Source organism: Artemia franciscana, chromosome 2 (genome assembly GCF_032884065.1).
Source record: "Artemia franciscana chromosome 2, ASM3288406v1, whole genome shotgun sequence".
Lineage (NCBI taxonomy): Eukaryota > Metazoa > Arthropoda > Branchiopoda > Anostraca > Artemiidae > Artemia > Artemia franciscana.
The window spans coordinates 14,976,195-15,003,845 of record NC_088864.1 but is presented as its reverse complement, the minus strand read 5'-3'; the positions used below and the strand labels follow the sequence as shown (position 1 = coordinate 15,003,845).

At 36.4% G+C, this 27,651-nt stretch overlaps 2 protein-coding genes across 3 annotated transcripts in view; one reads left to right on the top strand and one right to left on the bottom strand.

Moving 5' to 3' along the window:
- Window positions 1-27,651, bottom strand: part of LOC136037710 (dynein axonemal heavy chain 10-like) — a 205,826-nt gene that overhangs the window by 156,266 nt on the left and 21,909 nt on the right. Inside the window, exon 4 of the mRNA XM_065720475.1 lies at window positions 20,377-20,574. Coding sequence (XP_065576547.1) covers window positions 20,377-20,574 — 198 coding nt within the window. The remainder of the gene's footprint in view (window positions 1-20,376; window positions 20,575-27,651) is intronic.
- Window positions 192-14,109, top strand: LOC136037699 (glutathione S-transferase 1-like). Of its 2 annotated transcripts, none has more exons than XM_065720462.1 (4): window positions 192-405; window positions 1,599-1,766; window positions 11,013-11,161; window positions 13,858-14,109. In XM_065720462.1, exons 1-4 carry the CDS (start codon window positions 273-275, stop codon window positions 14,071-14,073), a joined length of 666 nt encoding a protein of 221 aa, XP_065576534.1. In that variant the 5' UTR covers window positions 192-272; the 3' UTR covers window positions 14,074-14,109. The 2 variants fall into 2 exon arrangements, with proteins under 2 accessions (XP_065576534.1, XP_065576544.1); XM_065720472.1 differs by lacking the exon at window positions 13,858-14,109 and adding an exon at window positions 12,320-12,439 and having other exon boundaries at window positions 199-405.

Sequence of the window (27,651 nt, the reverse complement as noted above, 5' to 3'; positions counted from 1 at the left end):
GGTTATTAATTAACTATTAAATTTTCTGAATTATTGGCCATTAGACAATAAAAATTATTAGTTTTTTAAATTATTAGAAATATTGAGATATCAATATTGCGAAAATGAAAGGAATGACAAAATATTATGATAAGGATTTTTAAGATTTCTTTCAGCACCAATTACCAACTAAATTACTATAAGATTATTGCAGTCTTATCTTACCTTCGCAAAGATAACGAAGCTGAAAATTGTCTTTTACGAAACAGTTTGTTGCTATCTAGTCATCAAAAATGTCGAAATATAAACTAGTATATTTTAATGCAAGGGGATGGGCTGAACTGTCTCGACTAATATTTGCTTATTCTGGAATCCCCTACGAAGACTTTCGATTTGAAAGAGAAGACTGGCCAACTTATAAAGCAGGTATTTTGTCTATTAATTTCTAATAGCTTATTGAATGACTTTAAAGTGCTTCGCCATAAATGACTTTTGGGTACTTATATGATATACCCCCGACCTAATATTCTTCATCTAAGTAGAACCTGTTTTCCTGATGTCCAGTCCTAATGAAATATACCTAAGTATGATAAAAATATTACACTTTAGAAACAAGTTTAGTCTATATATTTGCACATTCAAGGGGTGGGGGTAAAGTATAGCGGGTCTGCATACCTACTATGTTACAATTACAATAGGTACAATTATTCTGAATATTATGTAGTAAGAATTGTTTTCTAACTTCACACTGTCCAAATACTTTACCCCCCCCCCTAAGGATCAAATATATAACCCGAATTATATATTTTCTATATAATCTTTCACTTCTCTTTGTCTTGTCTCACGCTAAGCTGAAAGAAAATAACAAAAAAAATCGTTGAGTGGACGGTGGCATATCTGAGACAAATCTTGTCTCAAAAGATAAAAAGATAACATATAAATGGGATGAAGCTTTTTACACTGAAGAAAGCAAAAAGATACTTGTTTTAGCAAAAGAATACGTAATTAAATTTTCGTAACAGATCAAAACGGTGCATTTCATCAAGTAGCAGAAAAAAAGATGAAAACTTCTTTAAAGAGAGATAATACAAATATAGCATTTTTTTGAATGGTACAAGAAGGTGTGTAATTCTTGTACTGACACTACTAGCAATAACTCAGATATTAATTACTCTCAAAAAGATGATAAATTATTATTGTCTAAAAATGCCTGGACGCACTTTAAAGGAATAAAATTCTATTTAAATTGGCAGTATATTTTTATCTTTAAGAGTTTAAAGTTTTCTTTTTGTGCTGATTTTATGAGTGAGTATCGGATCTTAAAGAGCGTAACAGGACCTTTGAGGGTTTCGTAGAAGGTGGATAGGGTGGAAGATTCTAAAATGGTTGTCAGTGGAGGTGAGTTCATCAGTACGTTTGTTTCAGGCGGATTAACACTATAGCAAATTTCTAGTGAGGAAAGTGTTAGTGGTAGTGGCGTGAGCTTGTTTATTTTTCTTCACTTTGTTTATTCATGCATTCAACCTAAAATATATTAGTGACTCGAATGATATCAATACCGGTGTATTATTTCAAGGCATGCCAAAGTTTGGCCTTTTTTGTCAACCTTATTTTTTTAGAAAGTCCTCTTGGGCAGGCTCCGTGGCTCGAGGTCAATGGACAGAAACTGCCTCAATCCAAAGCTGTGGCAAGGTATTTAGCTAAGGTAGCAAATCTGACTGGAGTCAATGACATTGAAGCTGCTAAGTGCGACGCAATTGTGGACTTTATTATGGACTTAATTGAGCGTAAGTTTTCTAATTAGATTAAATTTCACAGACGTTGAGACTTCAATAGAAGGGCGAAATCTCTTGGGCGTGAGCTACAAATAGGCCCAGAAGATCTGTTTTCTTAAGTTGCAAGTTTTCACATGTATCAAATTCAGCCTATAGTCAAATTGTTCGTTGTTTAAGAATTTCTCATGATTTCTTTTTTTAACTCAACAGGTAACTGAAATTCAAAAGTCTTATCTAGTAATGTTGACAGAACAAATTTACTATATTGCATAATGTTAATTTCACACAGGTTGAGACTTTAATAGAGGGGCGAAACTTCTGGGGCGTGAGCTTCAAATAGGCCCAGAAAAAGACCTGTTTTCTTAAGCTGCAAGTTTTCACTGTGTTCATTCAGTCTATAGTCAAATTGTTCGTTGTTTCAGAATTTCAGATGATTTTTTTTCCCTCAACAGATAACTGAAATCCAAAAGTCTTATCTTGTAATGTTGACACAACAAATTTACTATATTGTATTATGTTAATGATACTATGGCTTAGAAAAATATTGTGGAAAAAGATCAGGACGTTGTTACATGAAGTTCTTCATTTTCAATATGCATTTCCCTATTTTCAATACCGAGAACCACTGCCTCCACTGGTAAGACTACTAACAGTCATTTGCATTGTTAGTATATTGAACGGCGTACCGCCGAGAAAAAATATTTAGACGGTGACAGAATGGAATTTGCTCATCAGGGTGCAGCTGGACCTCAGTATCCCTACACGAAGGGGTTGCTGAATAATAGCATGCAAGAGATAGATTAAAATATAAAGATGTCCTCCACGGCCCCCTTTTAAACAACGATGTAGCCCCTACTTATTATATTGTTTTATATTCCGGTCACCCTTAATATAAGGCCTGATGCTAGGGAATTTATGCTATTGGAAATTGAAAGTTCGTTTCTTAGGAATCCAAAGGAGTCAAAATAAGGAACAAATTTGTACAAAATAGAACATTTGTTGCATTTTATATGTAATTAAATAAAAAAAACTAATTTTTTTAGCCGAAAGTAAGGAGCGACATTAAAACTTAAAACGAACAGAAATTACTCCGTATATGAAATGGGTTGTCCCCTCCGCAATCCCTCGCTCTTTACGCTAAAGCTTTTAATTGTTTTAAAAAGTAGAATTGTGGCAAAGAGTCAAATTTTATCGTGAAGAACGAGGGATTGCGGAGGGGACAACCCATTTCATATACGGAGTAATTTCTGTTGGTTTTAAGTTTTAATGTCGCTCCTTACTTTCGGCTAAAAAAATAAGTTTTTTTTATTTAATTTCTGAACGTTTTTGAATTAATGCATGTTTGATATTGGTTCTCCGCACATGGATTATTAAAATGAAATTTGTATATTAATTCTTTTTTTGGTTAAATGACTTTCTCTTAGTTTTGATCGGACGATTTTGAGAAATAAGGGGTGGGGAAGGAGGCCTAGTTGCCCTCCAATTTTTCGGTTACTTAAAAAGGCAACTAGAACTTTTAATTTTTAACGAACGTTTTTATTAGTAAAAAATATACGTAACTTAAGAATTAACTTACGTAACAAACTTTCATAATCTTATATTTTTATTATGTATACGAGGGGGTTTGTATCCTCGTTAATACCTCGCTCTTTACACTAAATCGTAAGTTTTGTCCCAATTCTTTAAGAATGACCCCTGAATCAGAAAGGCCGTAGAATAAATAGTTGAAATTACTAAAAATACTTTAGCATAAAGAGCGAGGTATTTATCTCCTCCTAAATACCTCGCTCTTTATGCTAAAATATTTTTAGAACCCCTCATATGCGTAATAATCTCTGTTCGTTTTAAGTTTCAATGCTACTCCTTCCTTTCATTTGAAAAAACGTTTTCATGTTTATTTTTCATTGTTTTCTTATAGTAATGCTAGGAAATCCTGCGCCCTTTTCATTGAATTTTTCCCCCATGACAAATTCCTCCAAGGAAAGATCCTCCAACATAGCCCCCTCCCCTAAGCCCCACCCCCAAACAAAATAAAATCCCCCTGAAAACGTCTGTACACTTCCCAATAACCATTACTATATGTAAACACTGGTCAAAGTTTGTAACTTGCAGCCCCTCCCCCAGGGATTGTGGGGGAGTAAGTCATCCCCAAAGACATAGTTATTATGGTTTTTGACTATGCTGAACAAAATGGCTATCTCAACATTTTGATTCGTTGAATTTGGGAAAAAAATGAGCGTGGGAGGGGGCCTAGATGCCCTCCAATTTTTTTGGTCAGTTAAAAAGGGCACTAGAACTTTTCATTTCCGGTAGAATGAGTCCTCTTGCGACATTCTAGGACCACTTGGTCGATACAATGACCCCTGGGAAAAAGAAAAAAAAAACAAATAAACACGCACCCGTGATTTGTCTTCTGGCAAAAAATACAAAATTCCACATTTTTGTAGATAGGAGCTTGAAACTTCTACAGTAGGGTTCTCTGATACGCTGAATCTGATGGTGTCATTTTCGTTAAGATTCTAAGACTTTTAGGGGGTTTTCCCCCCTATTTTCTTAAATAAGGCAAATTTTCTCAGGCTCGTAACTTTTGATGGGTAAGACTAAACTTGATGAAACTTCTTTATTTAAAATCAGCATTAAAATGCGATTCTTTTGATGTAGCTATTGATATCAAAATTCTATTTTTTAGAGTTTTGGTTACTATTGAGCCGGGTCGCTCCTTACTACAGTTCGTTACCACGAACTGTTTGATGTTATCTATATCATCCTAGACGAGTGTTTGGCACGCTAGATTCGAAATTTTTTGCTTGAAGGGTGGAGGTTCGATTGGTTTGGGATGTGGGGTCAGTGGTGTGACTCTGTAAGCTCAGCCAAAGTTGACCCAGTACTAAATGGGTACCTGGAGCAATTTGGGGAATTTAAGCAGGAAGTGTGTGCGAAAGCACAGGGTGTTTCGATCCTAATCCGCATTTGGACTTCCCGGCTGAAGGGCCTTGAAACGGAGATCAGCACGACAGGTTTGGACTTTAGGGGTGTAGGGCTGTATCCTTTATCTTTTTTTTATACAGTTGGTTACATCACGCTAAATTCCTAGTAAAAATAGCTGTTCACTCTTTTTAGGGTTTGGAGCTAAGTCAGCCAAAACAGCAATATTGACCAAATTTTATTAACTTACTATTAAAATTACTGTAATAATTGCGAATTTTTTAGAAAAATTAACTTTGAATAATCAGTACTTAAATTGAGGTAATTTTAAAAACTATCAGAAGCTAAAACATTTGGGTAAGTTAATAAATATAAACGAGCAAAAAACTTGGGGAGAAATTGCAAAATGTAGTAAGTAAAAGTATTAAAGAAAACTGAGCTTGGAGCACAAATCACAATTCGTGTGACATATTTACTATACGACACCCGAATTTCTAAGACACTTGGAAGCAAAGATTTGATTTCAAATAGTTCCTGTTATTTATATTTTCCTAAACCAAAAGATGGGAGGTCTAAATGGACTTGAACCTAGAAGGGAAAAAAAAATAATTGTCACTTATTGTAAATAAAAAAAATTCCAGGATACAGCAATTTACCACGATTCCAGAAATACAGTTTTGAATAATGAAATATTTTGCCACAAAGTTGTATCACGCTGCTTACATTACTTTTCATTCTGATTGCAAAATTCAAGCTGTTTTTATAAAACCAAAGGTGCCAAGGAAATTCCTCCAAAGGCGTTTTCCACAAAATTTTTTCTCTCTCTCTTTTTCCTCAGATAGTTTGGTGCTGGAAAATCGTAGAGAGTTGTTTAATGGCTCATTTTAAAGGAAATTGATGCGGTTAAAAGCTTTTATAATTAAAAAAAGATCAGTTTTTAAAATATAATAGATTTTCCACGCAAAACTGCTACAAGATTGATCAATCTATATATATAAAAATGAGTTGTTTGTTTGTGTGTTGACTGACGTCATGTTTGCTTATCGACTGACGTCATATTTGTTGACTGACGCCATTATAAAGATTGAGCATTGTTCCGTCATGAAGTTGTTTGTCGACTGACGTCATGTTTGTTAAGATGAGGCTTTGTATATGACGTCATTATAAGTATACAAGAAGGCCTTTCAAAGAGAAATTTTTAATTTTAAAATGACAGAAGAACCTACAATGGCAACAGCCGAGGAAGCTGCTCAAAGAGTCTATGCCAAAAGGCTTGCGGATAATAGAGAAAGTATGAAAAGAAAGCGTGCCCAGTAATCACAACAACAGCGTGAAAACAGGCTTGCGGCTAATAGAGAAAGTATGAAAAGAAAGCGTGCCGAGGAACCACAACAACAGCGTGAAAACAAGCTTGCGTCTCCAAGAGAAATCACCTGGTAAGAATTGCTGAAACTTATCGATGCTACGATGACCTACAATATCCTATCATTTTTCGGGATGGAGCCGACGGCTATCACTTTAATAATAAATTGCAAGATCCATCCACTAACAAACAAACGGATGAGAAATGCAGGGCAATGCATTATTATTCCTATAGACTAATGATTCGCCAGGATGAAGACAATTATATTTTAAAATGCCGTCTACTTTTTCACCAATACATCGTTGATATGTATGCAAAAATTGAATCAGAACGTTTGCTATTTATCCGTCTGAATCAGACCAAGCTCCGCTCTGAACAATACATTCATTTGCGAGATGCAGTTGTAAATGACGGTAATACCACAAACGTTGGAAGATTAACGATTTTACCTTCGTCACATGCTGGCAGTCCACGTCATATGCATGAATATGCTCAAGATGCTATTGCTTATGTTTGTCTCTATGGTCGTCCAAATTTATTTATTACATTTACATGTAATCAATCTTGGGACGAGATACGGCGGCTTTTACTTCAAGGACAATCGGCGGTTCATAGACATGACATTACGGCCCGTGTCTTCCGGCAAAAGTTGAAATCACTGATAAACTACATAGCAAAACTTAAAGTGTTTGGGTCAGTGCGATGCTGGATGTGCTCAGTAGAATGGCAAAAACGAGGATTGCCACACGCACATATTCTAATCTGGCTACATGATAAAATTACTTCTAATGTAATTGACGATGTGATTTCCGCTGAAATTCCTGTTGAAAATGTCGATAACGGCTTATATGATATTGTTGTAAAAAATATGATACATGGACCTTGCGGTGCACTGAATGAAAAATCACCATGCATGGCCAAAGGAAGGTGCACAAAGCAATATCCTCGACTTTTAGTACCCAATACAATTACTAGCAATGATGGTTACCCACAATATAGAAGAATGAAGATGGCGGTAAAACAGCAATAATAAAGAAGCATAACGGTACCACCATCTAAGTAGATAATCAGTGGGTTGTTCCATATTCACCTTCATTGTCAAAAACATTTAATGCACACATAAACGTTGAATACTGTAACTCCGTAAAGGCAATCAAATACACATGTAAATACGTCACCAAAGGCAGTGACATGAAAGTTTTTGACTTGCAGTCCGAAATCAGTGATATCGATTAAATCGTACAATATCAGGCTGGAAGATACATTAGCAGTAATGAAGCTGTTTGGTGAATTCTTTCATTTCCCAATACAAGAACGAAGTCCAGCTGTTGTTCACTTAGCGGTACATTTACAGAATGGACAATGTGTTTATTTTTCGGAATTCAACATGCGACAAAGAGCCCTGAATCCACCGGATACAACGTTAACTGCTTTTTTTTCGTTGTGTCAAAATGATTCTTTTGCAAAAATACTGCTGTATACTGAAGTGCCTTCGTATTACACGTGGAATGCTAAAAATAAAGTATTTGAACGTCGAAAACAGGGTAAGTCAGTCGACGGCCAACCTACCATCTTCAAAGATACCACGATAGGAAGACTCTAACCATTCACCTCAATCAACATGAATGCTTCTTTTTCCGCATGCTTTTGGTGAATGTACCCGGTCCGACGTCCTTTGAGTATTTGAAAACTGTAAACGGTATTATACATGACACTTACCGTAGTGCATGCCAATCTCTGAATTTATTGGAGAATGACCAACACTGGGATAACTGCATCAATGACGCGTGCGAAACGTCAACTCCAAGTCAAATTCGTGCATTGTTTGGAATCATACTAACAACTTGCTCTCCTTCATCTCCTACAGAGTTATGGGAAAAATATAAATCGAAAATAGCCGAGGATATACTCCATCGAAAATGGCTAGAGACGTCAGATATGATTATAAGTCAGAAATTTATAAGTACACTTTAGTTATTATTGAAGATTTGTTCGTATGTATGGCAAACAAACCTCTTCAGGGTTTGGGAATGCCTTCACCTAATCGTAACGCTGCTGTTTCAACATGTTTAGAATTGGATCGTGAACGAAGTTACAGCACGAGTGATCTATTGTCGTATGTACAAAATAACATTTCTAAGTTAACGTCTGAGCAAAAGGACATTTATGATAAGATAATGCATTGTGTCGATAACAACGTTGGATAAATCTTCTTTATGGATGCACCAGGAGGTACTGGCAAAACATTTGTGATAAAATTGATTCTGGCATCAATTCGATCCAAAAATGACATAGCGTTGGCAATTGAGTCGTACGGAAAGCTACAACATTGCTGCCTGGTGGAAGAACTGCTCATTCCGCTTTGAAATTGCCTCTGAATTTTCATTCTACAGAAACTCCCACATGCAATATTTCTAAATCATCTGGGATGGGTAAAGTTGCAGCAATGCAAACTTATTATTTGGGACGAGTGCACAATGGCACACAAAAAATCGCTCGAGGCTCTGGATCAATCTTTGAGAGATTTGCGAGGGAGTTCAAAACCCTTTGGCAAGTACATTAATATTGCTTACGGGAGATTTCAGACAAACATTACCTATAATACCTAGATCAACCCCTGCAGACGAAATGAATGCTTGCCTGAAAAATTCTAATTTATGGTCACACGTAAAGACATTAAAATTAACTACAAATATGCGTGTCCGATTGCAAAACGATGACTTTGGTCAAACATTTTCAGATCAATTGCTGGCAATTGGAAACGAAAAGCTCCCAGTAGACTCAATTTCAGGACGTATACAACTGCCTGCTGAATTCTGTAATTTAGTGACGTCCAAAAATGAATTGGTTGAAAAAGTATTTCCAAATATTCTAACCAATTATAAAAATCATAAATGGCTAAAAGAACGAGCGATTCTGGCAGCCAAGAATAAAGACGTCCACGAAGTCAACAATATTGTTTTGACCAAGATTCGAGACCAGGCAGTCCTTTACAAGTCAATCGACACAGTTCTGGAACCAAATGAGGCGGTTAATTATCCATCTGGATTTTTAAATTTCCTGGATCTCCCAGGGTTTCCAGCACACGTTCTACAACTAAAAATAGGCGTACTAATGATATTGTTACGAAATATCAACACTCCAAAGCTTTGCAATGGCACGCGACTTGCCGTAAAAAAAACAAAAAACAATGGAAAACGTAATAGAGGCAACCATTTTGACAGGGCCTTTTGAGGGTCAGGCTGTTCTTATTCCTCGCATTCCCATGATTCCAACGGATCTGCCTTTTCAATTTAAAAGATTGCAATTCCCAATTCGATTAGTATTTGCAATCACCATCAACAAAGCTCAAGGGCAATCATTAGAAAAATGCGGTATAGATCTTAATATAGATTGTTTTTCCCATGGACAATTGTACGTTGCATGTTCGAGGGTCGGTAAACAAGACTCTTGAACATGCAACATATAATTGTCCATGGGAAAAACAATATGTATTCAGATCTATACCTCATTATTCTAATGATTGCCCTTGAGCTTTGTTGATGGTGATTGCTAATCGAACATTCCCTGTGTCCCCGTCGTCATTTATATATCCCCCTGTGCCCCCCGGCGTCCCCGCTATTGTTGTTTCCCTGTCTCCCGGTCGTCATTTGTGTCCTGGTGTCCCAGTCTGTAATTTTTCTTTGAGTGTCGCGGTCGTCATTTATATTCCCTGTGTCCCGGTTGTTATTTTTGTCCCGGTAGTCATTTGTGTTCCGGTGTCCCGGTCTGTAATTTCTCTTTGAGTGTCCTAGTCGTCATTTATATTTCCTGTGTCCCGGTCGTCATTTGTGTCCCGGTGCTTTGTTGATGGAGATTGCTAATAGAACATTCCTTGTGTCCCGGTCGCTTTCTCTTTGAGTGTCCCGCTCGTCATTTATATTCCCTATGTCCCGGTCGTCATTTGTGTCCCAATGTCCACACCTAAAAATATTAAAATTAACTACAAATATGCGTGTCCGATTGCAAAACGATGACTCTGGTCAAACATTTTCAGATCAATTGCTGGCAATTGGAAACGGAAAGCTCCCAGTAGACTCAATTTCAGGACGTATACAACTACCTGTTGATTTCTGCAATTTAGTGACGTCCAAAAATGAATTGATTGAAAAAGTATTTCCGAATATTCTAAACAATTATAAAAATAATAAATGGCTAAGTGAAAGAGCGATTCTCACAACCAAAAATATAGACGTCCACGAAATCAACAATATTGTTTTGACCAAGATTCGAGACCAGGCAGTCCTTTACAAGTCAGTCGACACAGTTTTGGAACCAAATGAAGCGGTTAATTATCCATCTGAATTTTTAAATTCCATAGATCTTTCAGGGTTTCCACCACACGTGCTACAACTAAAAATAGGCGTACCAATAATACTTTTAAGAAATATCAACCCACCAAAGCTTTGCAATGGCACGCGACTTGCCGTAAAAAGAACAATGGAAAACCTAATAGAGGCCACAATTTTGACAGGGCCTTTTGAGGGTGAGGCTGTTCTTATTCCTCGCATTCCCATGATTCCAACGGATCTGCCTTTTCAATTTAAAAGATTGCAATTCCCAATTCGATTAGCATTTGCAATCACCATTAATAAGGCTCAAGGTCCATTAGAAAAATGTGGTATAGATCTTAATACTGATTGTTTTTCCCATGGACAATTGTACGTTGCATGTTCGAGGGTCGGTAAACCTGACAATCTATTTATATGCAGCGACAATTGGACAGCGAAGAATGTTGTATATTCGCAAGTTTTACGCAGTTAATTTGTATTGTATCTATCTATCTATCTATCTATCTATATAAAAAAGCGAAGAATGTTGTATATTCGCAAGTTTTACGCAGTTAATTTGTATTGTATCTATCTATCTATCTATCTATCTATATAAAAACGAGTTGTGTGTATGCATGTTTGTTTATTTTTATCCTGCAGCCTTGAAAGTGATTGTAAAAGTAAAACAGGAAAATCCAGAAGCTCTTGAAGATGAATGCAAAAAGCATATTGGTAAACTAAGTGAGCAGATACTGTCCCTAGAAAAGTTCATAGCTGGCAATGGTGGTGAATATGCAGTTGGAAATCAGGTATGGACATTATAGTTTATTTTTTGATTTTGTATTGAGAGCTCAAACAAAATAAAACTCATTAATAGAGACAAGAGGAGTATCCTATAACAAGCGTGCACAAGGAAGCCAGGCACGTACGCAGAATTTTTTTGGGGGGGGCCAAAACCTTCGAAACAACAGATATAAAGTAGCACTTTTTTTATTTAGTAATGCAAACAGCACGTATATCGGAAAATCCAGATTAACTTTAAATCTGTAGTACTGTAGCGGATGGGGGGGGGGAGAAGAAGACTGAAGCCTCAACAGTACGTTTTAGGCTCAGTTTACGTTCATAGCGATTTAGAACCAGTGATATGTCTATTATATCCCACTGAAAGGGAAATTTTAGGGTTAACAGCGCAATACTGGTGCTGTGGGGGGTAGTTCTTCTATTGCAAAAACGGAGATTGTAATGAAAATGATAGTTTCCGAAATTGATCCATTAAAAGCTGTACTTTATCCTGAAAAGGGAGGGATAAACGCCCTAATATCAAGGATAGTTCTATTTTGCTGTAGAAAGCAAATTCTCTTTACAAAAAAATAACAGTTTACTTGCTAATTACATCAAAAAGGGTAAAAAGTTAGACAGAAAATGGGCTAATAATTGGGCTTGACTTGACCGGTAATTGCATGCTGTAAAATCCCCCCAAAAAGGGCTTCACACATGTATCTAGATTCTTGATAAATGTCCTACTTTTGCCAGAAATCCCCAGAAACCATGGGGAAATTAAACATTTCAAAAAATTTCGGGGGGAGGCGGTCCCGAAGGCCCCCCCTCCTGCGTGCGTGTCAGAAGGAAGCCCAATTGGCTGAAAAACTAAGATTTTTTTAAATACTGAATTTTGTTAGATAAAGTGGTAGTCGGAGGAAATTTGTTCAGGGAGACGGTTTACCCAATAAATTCTTGCTCAAGTGAGTTTAGTGATTGCTTTAACCTATCAAACAGCTCGTGGTAACAAACTGTAGTAAGGAGCAACCCGGCTAAATAGTAAACAAAACTCTAAAAAACAGAATTTTAAAACTAATAGATATGTCCCAAAAATCTGATCTTTATTCTGATTTTAAATATATTAGTTTAATCAAATTTAATCTTAACTATCAAAAGTTACGAGCCTGACAAAATTTGCCTTATTTTAGAAAATAGGAGAAAAAGACCCTGAAAGCCATATAATCTTAACGAAAATCACACCATCGTCTTCAGCGTATCAAAGAATCCTAGTGTAGACGTTTCAAGCTCCTATCTACAATAATGTGGAATTTCGTATATTTTGCCAGATCAAGGGTTCGTGTTTTTTTTGTTGTTTTTTTTAGGGGTGATTGTATCGACCCATTAGTCCTAGAATGTCGTGAGAGGGCTCATTCTAATGGAAATTAAAAGTTCTACTGCCCTTTCTAAGTTATCGAAAACATTGGAGGGCACCTCCAATGTTTTCATTTGTTTCTCAAAGTCATTTGCTCATTTGTTTCTCAAAGTCAACAATTCAAAATTTTGAGATTGCCATTTTGTTCAACATAGTCAAAAATCCTAATAACTATGTCTTTGGGGACTACTTAATCCCTCGCAGTCCTCGGGGGAGGTGCTGCAAGTTACAAACTTTGACCAGTGTTTAAATATAGTAATGGTTATTGGAAAGTGTACAGACATTTTCAGGGGGATTTTTTTGGTTGGGAGGGGGTCGAGGGGAGAGGGTTACATGGGAGGATGTTTCCATGTAGGAATTTGTCGTGGGGAAGAGAATTTCCATGAAGAGGGTGCAGGATTGTCTAACATTATTTAAAACAAAAACAATGAAAAAATAAATATGAAAAGTTTTTTTCAACTGAAAGTAAGGACCAGCATTAAAACTTAAAACGAGCAGAAATTAATACGCACATGAGAATCCCTCTCCTTCTAAATATCTCACTCTTTACGCTATAGTTTGACTCTTTCTCTCAATTCTACTTTATAGAACAATAAATTAGTTTAGCGTAAAGAGCGGGGCGTTGAGGAGGGAACAGCGCCTTTCACACACGGAGTAATTTCTGTTCGTTTTAAGTTTTAATGTCGCTCCTTACTTTCAGTTAAAAAACTTGTTTTTTTTTTATTTAATATTCTTAAGACCGGATCCAGTTGGAGAAACATATTTAAGTTTTTTTCTATGAGTAATAGTTTTTTTCCTGTTTATCTCCAATTACAAGTCTGAGAAATACTTTGGAGAAGGGGGAAGTGTTTAAACTCAGTAGCCTCCTCCTCCCTGGCTACACACCTGATGGAGGGAACTTATTAAAATTAGCAAACTAATTACTTAAAATTGAAACTAATTTCTAGTTATTTGGTACAAAATAGAAAACCTTAATACTTAATACTTAATGCTAAGATTTGAGCATTTAATTTTGAAAATTCAATGAAAGTTTTTTTTTGGTAATATAGTACTTTGTTAAGAAAATATTTGTTAACTTTTATGAGACCAAATCTCGAAAGCAGTGAAAAAATCGCGTCTTCTTTTCCAATTTAAGCGAAAATACAATTAAGCAAAATTTAAAAGTTTACATTATTACTGTTTATCAAAACAATAGTAATATCGGTCACTTATTGTTTTTGTGTATGGGATTAACTTAAGAATAAAAAAAAATACTAGCATAATTTCAATACTAACTTATAGCGTTAGTAATTTAATTCAGTGTCCCATTTCCAGATTACATGGGCCGACTTATTTTTATTCAATTTTATTCATGACCTGATGGTTCATGCACCTCAACTCTATGACTTCAGCTTGGCACCAACAGCAAAGAAAATACTGATAGGGTGGCAAACATACCTGCTATCAAGGATTGGCTTGCAAAACGTCCTGTCACTCAAATGTAGTATTAAGCTAAGTATTATGCATAGTAAATTGTCATTGCCTATGTAAATTGTAGCATACAAATAAACCATCTTATTTTTTTTACTTCAATGTGTAGACTAATTTTACAATTCATTCAAATAGGATCTGAGTCAAAAAGTCAAAAAAGGACCCAAAAGTCAAAATAACAATGAGGATAATACGTAAATTATCTGAGACAGCCTTGGATATACATAACGTAGAAAAAAAAGAAGAAACGAATGACAAACAAGAGTTAAAATAACAATAAGGATAATTGGTAAATAGGCTTATAGACACCATTGGCTGTGAAAGACATACGAAAACGGCTTAGTGATTGTCTTTGCTGAAACACCTGCTTTGTTCTTAATTTATCTACTGGTCGAAAAATATCCTCCTTGTAGTTTTTTCTCTTCTTTTCTTTTATTATTTCAATATTTTGTTTCGTATGACATTTAATTCACTAATAAATATAACCCATAAAAAAAATGAGAATGTCATCATATAGCCTCCGCAAAACTCTATGGCCAAGAATTTAAGTTTCGTTAGAGAAAAAAGTCAAGTAAACTGACTATTTTAATTATTTCTCACTTTAGTTGAATATTTTCTCAGCCCTAACTACAGCAAATATGGTCGAAAGTTGTCTACTTTGGGCAGATTTTACCAACCTTTCATTATTTATTTATATTTTGTAATCATTTTTACACAACTGGGCCGATTTTAATAAATTTCATTGGTAATGTTCAATTTATACTGACAGAACTAGCAAACACTCGTCACACCAGACAGTAAAAGCATGATGCCCTATTATTGTTTGTGGAATGGGTAACTTTTAAGAGTGGGAGCTGACACAACTATCAAAAAACCACCATCTAACGTTTGGCGTTTCTTATTGTCTCTTTTTTCAAACTTTATCATTGTGTTTTTGTTTTTTTCAGATATTGAGATCCGACACTTATTACTGCATGGATTTTTTCAATTACTTCGATCGCATCAATTACACTATTTTAAACTAAAAGAACCCCGAGAAACGACAAGTGTTAGGTGAAGTTGATAATATATTTTCTTCTACATTGGCATCAGTTTCCCTCTTATCACACTCTTTGATTTTTGATTGTAGTAAAGGTACAGAGACAAATCTTTGAATAACCATAAACTTTCCATCAGAGAAGACTTGGTAAATTCCAGACAGTCCCTAAAATTGGTTCGTGGATTTAATTTTATTCATTGAAATTTAAAAATGTATATAAGTCTTTCTATGCTGCAGCAGACTATGGTAGTCTACTCTTAAAAAAACGGAAACTAGCTATGGCTTTTCAGATTCAGCACTTTGAGTTTGCTATATATTTTGCAGATTTCTTATAGCCTCGGGAAGCATCCCATTGGTAAAAGAAAATACCGTCATGCTATCTATACTACTTTTTTGATAATACTGATAGAACGAAGTAGCAATTGGTATACTTAGCTTATATATTTTTAGCTGTCCCGCATACCATAATAAGTCAATATCTACCACAAATGAAGACCCGAAAGTTCTGTGTACCGCAAAACTAACTTTAGTTTTATCACCATAGAAGTATCACGCATAAATTTTTATTAGCAGAACAAAAGCTTTCCGAAGATGGAAATTACGGGAGTTCCCAGCTTTTATTTTTGTGGAATCTCCAGTAGAACTTCGAAGTTCCTAAGTTGATATGATTTGATGATCCTTAAATGTTTCCTTAGAACTGTCCATGATCCCCAGGGACTCAGGAACCTCATTTAAACACTGCAGAAAAAGAATCTAAACCTAATTTAATGCCTTTAATGTTCAAAGTCACACGTATGAGTTAGCTAAAGTTATGCGTATGAAAGATTAGCCGCTTGGCAATATTAAGTCATTGGGTCACAAATTAAGTTGATATTAGACAGCGTAAATCCGGTGTGGAAGCGACTAAACGCCAGAGTAATATGAAAAAGTCTCTGGACATGCATGAAATGTCAGGTGTTTGGGAATTCTGCGGAAACTGTATCTTTCACTAACATATTCTTCTTCAGTTAAACAGCTGAGGCGCGTAACTTGGAATATTCCATTGTATCTGAGTTTGATTAAATATTTTGCGAAAAATATCCTTTTTTATCACTATTGTTTCAATTAGAAATTTATTTTCTATGTATTTCTAATCAGTATGCAAATTATCAAGCATGATTTTTTTGAAAACATTTGCTGAAACACTCTTTTACAAAATATTTTCAGGTCATTATTTTGTCAATCATCGCCAAACGTGTCATTACCAAACTGGCTACTGCTTTTTTTGTCGTCACAGATGCTGTAAAGAAATGTCAATTCTTTAAATCTTTTCTTTTAAAAATTAAAAGAATATATCATGTATCAAACATTTTTTTTTCTTGCATCAGATGATATACCACTCTTTATTTTGACTTTTTGATAGCTCAAGTTTCATGGAGGTGGGTTTTCCAGGATTTAGCTTTCCCTGAGGACGAGTTTTGTTGGAATGAATTATCTTGGAGCAAGTTTTTCAGGGGAAGTTTTCTTTTTGGAAAACCTCGGTGAAGCCAGTTTTTTAAGCGTAAGTTTTATGAAGTGGGTTTTCTGGGAGTGAATTTTCCTAGATGTGTCTAGTGACACTGAAATTTATTGAAAATAAGGTATTTAATCACAACAGAGTATTTGAACAAGATAAATAATTGCAAAATAGGAACACTTATAAACCCATCTTAAGCCTCCTGGAAAAGGATTGAGTTTGTCCAAGAGGTCGTTGATCTAGATATGTACAGAACCTTTCCAGCAATCCCTGTGCAAGATCCTTTTATACCACGAAGGTTCTTTGACAATTCTTTTGATTAGAAATGCCTTTTCTCTGTAATATGAGACACAAATTGGGAACAAAGATTCCTTGATGAACTCCCATCAGCTGCACTACCCTCCTTAAGAGCCAAAAATGTGAAGTCATAAGAATGAAACATTCTTGTCTTATCCGTAGCTACTCTAACCTAAGAAAATTGCAGTACATTATTTCACAGAGGTTCCGCCCCTCGGAAAAGCGACACTAATTAGGAGGGAGGAGGAGTAGTAAAGATTACTCCATATCCTTTCTTGGATTTTGGAAGTACCTTTTTTGAATCCAAATTTTTTATCACAAAAAAAACAAAAAAGTTCCATCAAAACAAAAATACCGCTGTTCGTATTCATCTTTTTATGGCACTTGGTATTAACCAAGTGACATATAGCAGTCGCCAATTCTGTCGGTCTGTCGGTCTGTCTGTCGGTCTGTCGGTCTGTCTGTCGGTCTGTCGGTCTGTCGGTCCCGGTTTTGCTACTTTAGGCACTTCCAGGTAAGCTAGGACGATGAAATTTGACAGGCGTATGAGGGACCGGACCAGATTGAATTAAAATAGTTGTTTTCCCGATTTGACCATCTGGGGGGTGGAGTGGGGGAGCCCGTTAATTCGAAAAAATAGAAAAATTGAAGTATTTTTAACTTACGAACGGTTGATCAGATCTTGATGAAATTTGATGTTTGGAAAAAATGAAAATAGAAAAAAAATAGAAAAAATGAAGTATTTTTAACTTATGAGCGGGTGATTGGATCTTAATGAAATTTGATGTTTGGAATGATATTGTGTCTCAGAGCTCTTGTTTTAAATCTCGACTGGGTCTGATGACATTGGGGGGAGTTGGAGGGGGGGGGAACCTAAAATCTTGGAAAACACTTATAGTGGAGGGATCGGGATGAAACTTGATGGGAAAAATAAGCACAAGTCCCAGATACATGATTGACATAATCGGAACTGATTTGCTCTCTTTGGGGTAGTTGGGGGGGGGAGTAATTCTTAAAAATTAGAAAAATTAGGTATTTTCAACTTACGAACGGGTTATCGGATCTCAATGAAATTTGATGTTTAGAAGGATATCGTGTCTTGGAGCTCTTATTTTAAATCCCGACCGGATCTGGTGATGGGGGCGGGGAGTTGGAAGGGGAAACCTAAAACTTGGAAAACACTTAGAGTGGAGGGATCGGGATGAAACATGGTGGGAAAAATAAACACAAGTCCTAGATAGATGATTGACATAAACGGAACGGATCCGCTCTCTTTTGGGTAGTTTGGGGGGGGGGGGTATTTCTGAAAAATAAAAAAAAATGAGGTCTTTTTAACTTACGAACGGGTGATCGGATCTCAATGAAATTTGATATTTAGAAGGATATCGTGGCTCAGAGCTCTTATTTTAAACCCGACCGGATCTGGTGACATTGGGGGGGGGGAGTTGGGAGGGAGAAACCTAAAAATTGGAAAACACTTAGAGGGGAGGGATCGGGATTAAACTTGGTGGAAAAAAAACACGAGTCCTAGATACTTGATTGACATAACCAGAACGGATCCGCTCTCTTTGGGGTAGTTGAGGGGGGGTTAATTCTGAAAAATTAGAAAAAATGAGGTATTTTTAACTTACGAACGGGTGATTGGATCTCCATGAAATTTGATTTTAGAAGGATATCGTGTCAAAAAGCTCTTATTTTAAATCCTGACCGGATCTGGTGACATTGGGGGAAGTTTGGGGTGGGGAAACCTAAAATGATGGGAAACGCTTAGATTGGAGGGATTGGGATGAAACTTGGTTGGAAAAATAAGCAGAAGTCTTGCATACGTGATTTACATAATTGGAACGGATCCGCTCAATTGCGGGGGGGGGGGGTAATTCTGAAAAATAAGAAAAATGACGTATTTTTAACTTACGAAGGAGTGATCGGATCTTCATGAAACTTCATATTTAGAAGGACCTCGTAACTCCGATATCTTATTTTAAATCTCAACCGGATCAAGCGTAATTGGGGGGGGCAGTTGGGGGGACCGGAAATCTTAGAAAATACTTAAAGCGGTGAGATCAGGATGAAACTGGATGGGAAGAGTAGAAACCTGTCTAAGATACGTGACTGACATAACTGGACCGGATCTGCTATCTTTGGTGGAATTGGGGGGGGGGGTAATATTGAAAATTGAGGTATTTGTAACTTACGAAAGGGTGACCAGATCTTAATGAAATTTGATATTTAGAAGGATCTTGTGCTTTAAAGTTCTAATTTCAAATTCCGACCAGATCCTTTGACATTCGGGGGAGTTGGAGGGGGGAACCGGAATTCTTGGAAAACATGAAAATTGGAGTATTTATATCTTACGGATAGATGATCGGATCGTAATGAAATTGGATTTTTAGAAGGAATTCATGTCTCAGAGCTCTTATTTCAAATCCCGACCAGATCTTTTGACATTGTGGGGATTTGGAGGGGGAAATCTTGGAGTGTAGGAATCGGGATGAAGCTTGGTGGATAGAATAAACAAATGTCCTTGATACGTGATTGACAGAATCGTACTGGATTTGCTCTCTTTGGGGGAGTTGGGGGGAGGGGTTCAGTGATTTGGCGAGTTCGGTGCTTCTGGACGTGATAGGGCGATGAAAATTGGTTGACGTGTCAGGGAGTGCACAATTTGACTTGATAAAGTCGTTTTCCCAGATTCGACCATCTGGGGGGCAAAAGGGAGAGGAAAAATTAGAAAAAAATAGGTATTTATAACTTACGAGTGGGTGATCGGATCTTAATGAATTTTGATATTTAGAAGGACTTTGTGACTCAGAGCTCTTATTTTAAATCTTGACCGGCATTAAGCCTCTTATTTTCGTTTTTAAATCAATCTATTGATTCATAGAATTTTGTTAGAGCTCATACCATATGATCTCTTGGCTCTTAGCTCTTCTCGCCTCGTCACAAGTGCCATATGAGCTCTTAGCTCTTGTTTTAATACATTAGGAAAACATGAAAAAATTCCTTGTTTTTCTCAATGTTTAAAATTTATGTCATGCAGCATAAATTCTTTTGAATTACTAAGGAAGCAGAGCTTTCTAATAGTTTTACTGTCCATTGCATCTAGTTTATATGACATATGTCTTGAAAGAGAAATGCCTGCATTGTCAAATACAACGTCCACTGTTTGTTTCTTGTTTCTTTGTTCCGAAACAAAAAAGTTGCATAAAACTTTCATACAAATTTCTATACTTGTGAACAAAACGTAAGGTATAAAAAGTTATAGAAAGTATTAGAAATCTTACTTCTAATAGGCTTTATTCTAAGATATCAAATTTTCTTGTCTTTAACTATAGAAAAGCAAGCTATAGAAATCGTTAGAAATCTTACCTTAAAAACTTTTCTCTTAAAGTATCAAAAGGTCTTGTCCTCAACTATAGAAAAGCGAGATATAGAAATTATTAGAAATCTTACCTCTAATTGGCTTTCTTCTAAGGTTTCCAATATTCATTTCCTTGCATAAAAGTGCTATAGAAAGTGTTATAAATCTTACCTCAAATAGACTTTCTTCTAAGGTATCAAGGGTTCTTGTTTTTAACTCTGAGGCATGGAATTCTGAAAAAAGCGTATTTCTAAGTTTTGCGTTTTCCTCGTCATCCGATGTTAAGCTTTTAGATAGCCTGGAAGTTTGCCAACATCGGTCTTTCCAATACTTTGAGTGTTCCAGTAAGTATACATTCGACTCATCAAACTATAAGAAAAATTACAGAAAAGTTAGCAGACATACTTGAATTTCATGTTGGCCATGAGTGCTTCTCTAAACTATAAGTAAATAGCTTCAATAAATATTCAACACTGTTGCTAGGACAGAAAAATACCAGAACACACTGAGACCCCAAGATGGGCCATCCATCTTTGTTGTCTTTTTTTAATCAAACAGTTCGTAGTAACGAACTCTACAAAAACGGAAGGAGTGACTCGGCTCAATAATAACCGGAACTCTAAACAACAGAATCTTGATATCAATGAATATACCAAAAGAATTGGCTTATTAAGCTGATTAAATAAAAAAAATAAGTTTTTTAACAGAAAGTAAGAAGCGACATTAAAACCTAAAACGAACAGAAATTACTTCGTATATGAATGGGGCTGCTTTCTCATCACCGCCCCGCTCTTAACGCTAAAGTTTGACTCTTTCTCTTAACTCTACTTTTTAAAACAGTAAAAAACTTGCCAGAAGGCAGATCACGGATGCGTGTTTATTTGTTTGTTTGTTTGTTGTTTTTTTTCCAGGGGTGACAGTATCGACCCAGTGGTCCTAGAATCTTGAGAGAGGGCTCATTATAACGGAAATGAAAAGTTCTAGTGCCCTTTTTCAGTTACCAAAAAATGGAGGGCACCTAGGCCCCCTACCACAATAATTATTTTCCCAAAGTCACCGGATCAAAATTCTGAGATGGCCATTGGTGTGATTTTTGTTAAGATTCTATGACTTTTAGGGGTTGTTTCCCCCTATTTTTCTAAAATAAGGCAAATTTTCTAAGGCTCGTAACTTTTGATGTGTAAGATTAAACTTAATGAAACTTATATATTTAAAATCAGCATCAAAACGGGATTCTTTTGATGTAGCTATTGGCAATACTAAATTTGGGTAAGACTAAACTTGATTAAACTATATTTAAAATCAGCATTAAAATGCGATTCTTTTTATGTAGCTATTGATATCAAAATTCCATTTTTTAGAGTTTTGGTTACTATTGAGCCGGGTCGCTCCTTACTACAGTTCGTTACCACGAGCTGTTTGATTCCAAATAAACAGAATTCATCATTTTTAGTGCTACTCATCATAAGCTACAAGCCTGAGAAAATTTTTCCGATTTTTGAAAAAGGGGGTAAACACTCCCTACAAGTCAGAGACTCTTAATGAAAATCACTCCACCAGATTTAGCGCATCATAGAACCTCACTGTAGAAGTTCCAAGGTCTTATATTCAAAATGTGGAATTTCGCAATTTTTGCCAGAAGAAAGATCATGGAGGCGTATTCATTTGTGTTGTTTTTCCAGGGGTGATCGCATTGAAATAATGGTCTCAGAAGACGGAGAGATGGTGCATAAGGTCCTAGTACCCTTTTTAGGCGACCAAAACGATTAGAGGGCAATTAGTCTCCCTCTCATGCCCCTTTTTTCCCCCAAGTCGTGGGATCGAAACTTGAGGCAGCCATTTTGTTCGACATTGTTAAAAAATCCAATAACTATGACCTTATGGATAACTTGACCACCCATAGCCCATGGGGAAAAAAGGGCAGTAAGTTATAAATTTGTCCATGACTGGCGTGTAGTATTTACTATTGGGAAACATACCTGCATTTTTCGGGTTTGGGGGATTTTTACTTGGGGTGGGTTTCCCAAGGGAAGACTTTCAAGCAGGGATGGAAATTTCCGGGGGGGGGGTAAACTTTCCGAAAAAAATATTGCATTGGGGGGATTTGACAGAATTCCTATGAGAAATTATTTTTATTTGTCTCACTTTCTCTTTGTCAGCTCAATTTTCCATGTGGAAATGTTCCAGGGAATATTTTCAGCGTGTTTGGATTTCCGATAAAATTTTCCACGGAAGGGGGTTATTTCTAGGATGATCAGTAAAATAACTAGAAATTAATTTTTTTTTTTAGATTAAAGTATACCAAGAAGAATTTTTTCAGGCTGAATCGTCCACAAGAAATTTTACGGAGGGGAGGAGGACAATTTTCAGCGAGGATGAAATTGTCTGGGGGAATTTTCCAGGAGGGCGTATCTTACGGGAGAGGAACTTTCCACGGAGAAATTTTCAGTGGGGGAGAGAAATTTTCATGGAGGGTGAGCCAGATTTACCTACGTTACAAATGAAAGTAAGTACATCTCAACTAAAAGTAAGGAGCAGTGTTAAAACCAAAAACGGACAGAAATTATTCCTTATATAAAGATGTTGCCCCCGCCTCAATACCTTGCTCTTTGCACTAAAGTTTGACTTTTTGTCCCCGTTCTTTAAGGACGACTTCTGAAACAGAAAGGCTGTTTGATAAGAATAGGAATATTTTTTTAAAGTGCTAAAAACTTTAGCTTGAAGAGCAAGGTATTGGGGAGGGAGTAATCCATTCATATAATGAACAATTTATGTTCGTTTTGAGCTTTAATGCAGCTCTTTACTTTCTGTTGATAAAACTTCCGTTTTTTTTATTTAATGAAGTTAAAAATCGGAGATGACAGATGTGTAAAATAAAAATAAGTCAACCAAATAAGATTTTTGGAAATGAATCGCTGGAATATGGCTCAATGAAAAAGCTTGGAAAAATTGTAAAAGTGGAAACTGGTATAATGTCAAAAAGAAAAATCCCTAACCCCACCTATCGATTGATGACTTGGCTTGACCCAAAACTGTTGCAAATTTCTCTTTTCGGGTGTTTTAAAATACAAGGGAGGGTAAAGAAAGCTATATTAAAGTCTCTATAAGGCCTACCATGTTAAATTCAATTAGTCTAATTAACGGGCCAAGATTTTCTCGAGCTGACGAGGTACACTTTTGATGACTAAATTCTGAGTTAAAATCCTTCATAACAGTTTCTGCAATAATTTACAGAAACTCTAGGAAATATTAATTTACAGAAAAAGTTCAGCTATAATCCTATTACATCTATATATATAAAAATAAGTTGTCTGTGTGTGTGTGTGTGTCGAGTATGTTTGTGTGTCGACTGACGTCATGTTTGTCGACTAACGTCATTATAAGGATTGAGCTGTATGCGTCATGAAGTTGTTTGTCGACTGACGTCATGTTTGACAACTGATGAATTACATACCGGGACACAAATAACAACCGGGACACAGGGAATATAAATGACGACCGGGAACATCAAAGAGTAATTACAGACTGGGACACCCGGACACAAATCACGACCGGGACACAGGGAATATAAATGACGACCGGGACACAGGGACACAACTATAACGGGGACACCGGGGGCACAGGCAGGATATATAAATGACGACCGGGACACAGGGATTGTTCGAATAGAAATTACAGACCGGGACACAAATGACGACCGGGCACCGGGACACAGGGAATATAAATGACGACCGGGACACTCAAAGAGAAATTACAAACTGGGACACCGGGACACAAATGACGACCGGGACACGGGGAATATAAATGACGACCGGGACACAGGGACGCATCATTAGAATAATGAGGTATAGATCTGAATACGGATTGTTTTTCCCATGGACAATTATATGTTGTATGTTCAAGAGTCAGTAAACCTGACAATCTATTTATATGCACAGACAATGGGACAGCGAAGAATGTTGTATATTCGCATGTTTTACATAGTTAAAAACATATATATATATATATATATATATATATATATATATATATATATATATATATATATATATATATATATATATATATATATATATATATATATATATATATATATATCTATTCACAGGTGGGACACAGGGACACAACTACAATGGCGCGTAACGACTTACGCGCGCGGGGGGACTTGGGGGGCGCGAAACGCCCCACCAACTAGGTGTTGGGGTGGCGCGAAGCGCTACCCCAACAGCTAGTTGGGAATAATTATATCAGTTGTGCAATTTTAACTGAAATTTTTCATTTAGATTATGATATCATCTGACACTGCACTGTCAGTGGCGCTAGTGGTTTTAGATTACTTTCTTCCCTTGTCAAATCACTGAAGATTTGACTCTGAATTTTTCATTCTTTTTAGGCTTAACTTCGAAGCGTCCTGTGCTTCTAATCATGAGCCTAATGTTGTAACTGCAAAATATTTTGTTTTAGCTATAGAAAATGGAGATGGATGAAAAGTCCGTTCTTCTTGTTGCTGGTAACTTCTATAATCCATAACGAGCAGGCCTTGGAGGTCTTGGATTTATTCCTTTGTTAAATAATTTCCAAAATAATAAAATAGGGAAATAAAAGGTTAACGTCTAATGATCCCCTTAATAGTATACACTTACTTTGAATCAGGGACGCTCTATAAAAGGACGATGTTCTATAAACGTTTTATGAAAGGGCCACGTTTGGTAATCCTTTTAATACTATACACTTACATGAATCAGGGACGCGATTTACCTGGGCTATGATTAGTGAAGGCATCGAAGTTTAAAATGTCAGATCCTCCCCCTAAATCAGAAGCAACGCTAAAGCGTTGCCTATAGTAAAGGCCATAAGGCTTCAATGTTTTATTATTTATTTATTTTTTTCCCTAAAGGCTTTTCATTTGGAAGGGATAGTCGTATAAACTTTGGAGGGTGCTCATTTGATTGGATATCGGAAGTTCTAGTTCGCTTTTTAAGCTTCAAAAGAGATCGAAGGGCAACTTGTCCCTTCCACGCCCCTTTTCCCCCAAATGCATCCAATCGAAATTTTGATGTAGTCATTTTGTTGTAAATAGTCCAAAGATCATATAACAAAACTCCAGGATCGACTCAATCCCCCAGAACCTTAGGGTAAGTGTTGTAATTTATGCCCCGGGAGAATATTAGGTTCTTATGGAAGGGATGGTCATATAAGCGGTTCTAAGCATTTACCCCCCCCCCCTTGTTTAACCTCCTGAAAAATATCTCCTGGAAAAAACTTCCCCCTCCCGTGGAAAATACCACCCTGAAAATACCCCCGCGGACAATACTTCCCCCGGAACACTCAAACTTTCTGACTTCAGAAAGTTTTTAACGGTCATTAACAGACAAATTTCATTAGAAAGCCATTATCTGTCCAGATAATTTACCCCCCTCCCCTTATGTGCAAATATATAGTCCAAATTATATATTTTCCATCTATTCTGTCACTTGTCTTTGTGCTGTCTCACGTTAAGCTGAAAGAAACTATCGAAGAAACCGGTTTGTTCTCGAGTTTTACGCAGTCTAAGCTGGATTGACCGGCACATAGTACACAAGTACCAAAATTCCTTTCCCTTGTGGAAATTAAGAACAAAAAAGCAAATAAAATTCTCAATTTCGGAAAGCCTTGTTTTCTAAGGGGGGGATTTTCTGGGTTTATTTATTGGGAAGTATTTTTAGGGGGTATTTTCCACAGGGGTGAGGCATTTCCTGCGGAGGGTGAATTTTCTTCGGGGAGGGGGATTTTCTGGGAGGATTTTCCACGGAGGGCATTTTATGGGGGAATTATTTTCCAGGGAGGTATTTTACTCTGTGGGTTACTTTCCAGGGATTAAACGCCAAAGGGGTAGACGCCAGCCACCCTAATAAACTTTGGAGGAAGCTCATTTAGTTAAAAATTAAAAATTATGGTTCCCTTTTTAAGGGTCGAAAATGATCAGAGGGCAGTTAGAAACCCCCCCGCCCTCTTTTCCCCAAGCACATCGGATCGAAATTGCAAGAAAATCATTCTGTTTAAAATAGTCCAAAAATATGTAACAATGTCTTCGGAGTCGACATACCCACCAAGATCCTGGGAACCACGGTTGTAAGTTATGTGCCGAAGGCATATAAGGTTTTCATGGAGGGAAATGGTCGAATAAACTTTGAAGGAGGCCCATTTTATTGGATATTGGAACTTCTAGTTACCTCTTTATGCGTAAAAAGTGATCGGAGGGCAACTAGCCCCCCCCCCCACGCCCTCTTTCCCTCAAATGTATCCAAACAAAAACTTTAGACAGCCATCTTATTCAAAATAGTCCAAAGATCAGATGAAAATCTCTGGGGTTGATACAACCCCTCAGACCCCGTGAACAAGTATTGTTAAGTTATGCCTCGGGGTATAAAAGTTTTTATGGAAGGGGTGAATGTATAAGCTGTGAAGGAGGTTTATTTGATTGGAAATTGAAAGCTCTAGTTTCTTTTTCAGGAGTCACAAGTAGTCAGACAACCTCCAGCCCCCTTCCCCCTCCTTTACCCTTTTCCCTCAAATGGATCCTATCAAAATTTCGAATTGGAAAATGTTGACGAACTTGAAAATTTGACAATCAAAAACAGACAGGAATTATTTTAAAAAAAAACTTCCCAAAAAAAGAAGTTCTTCAAAGAAAAATTAAATTAAAATTAAACTAAGCTTAAGATCAGCAGAAATACACTCCTATAATAATTCAGATTCAAAACGATTAGAATTATTATTAAAAAATAAATGAGACCCAAATCGACCAGAAATTTCGTAAACAATCATAGCAAACAAACAGACAACCGGTGCTAGCATAAATGAATAACTAAATCTTAAAACAAGTAGAACTTAAATTTAACTTGCAACTCAAGCTTAAAACGAGCAAAAATCACTATAAACACTATAAACTATAAACAACAGTTTGACTACTGCCCCCTTCCCTAACAGTAAAAGTACAAAGCCTTAACTGAATTGGCACTTAACTGAAAACTATGTGTCTTGGACACTCTTTGAAATACAACTAAAATTAAACTGAAAATTTGATATATAATGATATTAACTACAGAAAGCACAATCTTTAAAAATTTATTTCCCCTTTTTCAATATTGTAATAAGTACAAAAGAAAATATTTGTATTAAAACTCGTTTTTATTAAAGACCCAGTGATGCTGTAGGCTTTAGAATTTTACAGTGAGGGAGGGAATAATAGCCAAACTCTTGTTTCTAGTGAAAATTATACGTGTGTTGCTCAAAGCTTATCAGTTCAAAATTCCATTTCACAGTAGTTTGTATTTTTTTTTTCAAAGTTGTAATAATCATAAAAGAATATATTTGTAATATAAGTAATTTTTGGCAAGGTGCCTACAGCGCAATAGGCTTCAAGATTTTTACGGTTACGAATTGGGGCGGTAGCCAAACTCTTGT

Bases quoted from the DNA above. Each gene is read 5' to 3' on its own strand.
- LOC136037699 (XM_065720462.1), top strand. From the start codon at position 273: ATGTCGAAATATAAACTAGTATATTTTAATGCAAGGGGATGGGCTGAA. The intron at 406-1,598 runs GTATTTTGTCTA...TTATTTTTTTAG, and splicing joins CTGGCCAACTTATAAAGCAG to AAAGTCCTCTTGGGCAGGCT. The intron at 11,162-13,857 runs GTATGGACATTA...TCCCATTTCCAG, and splicing joins AATATGCAGTTGGAAATCAG to ATTACATGGGCCGACTTATT.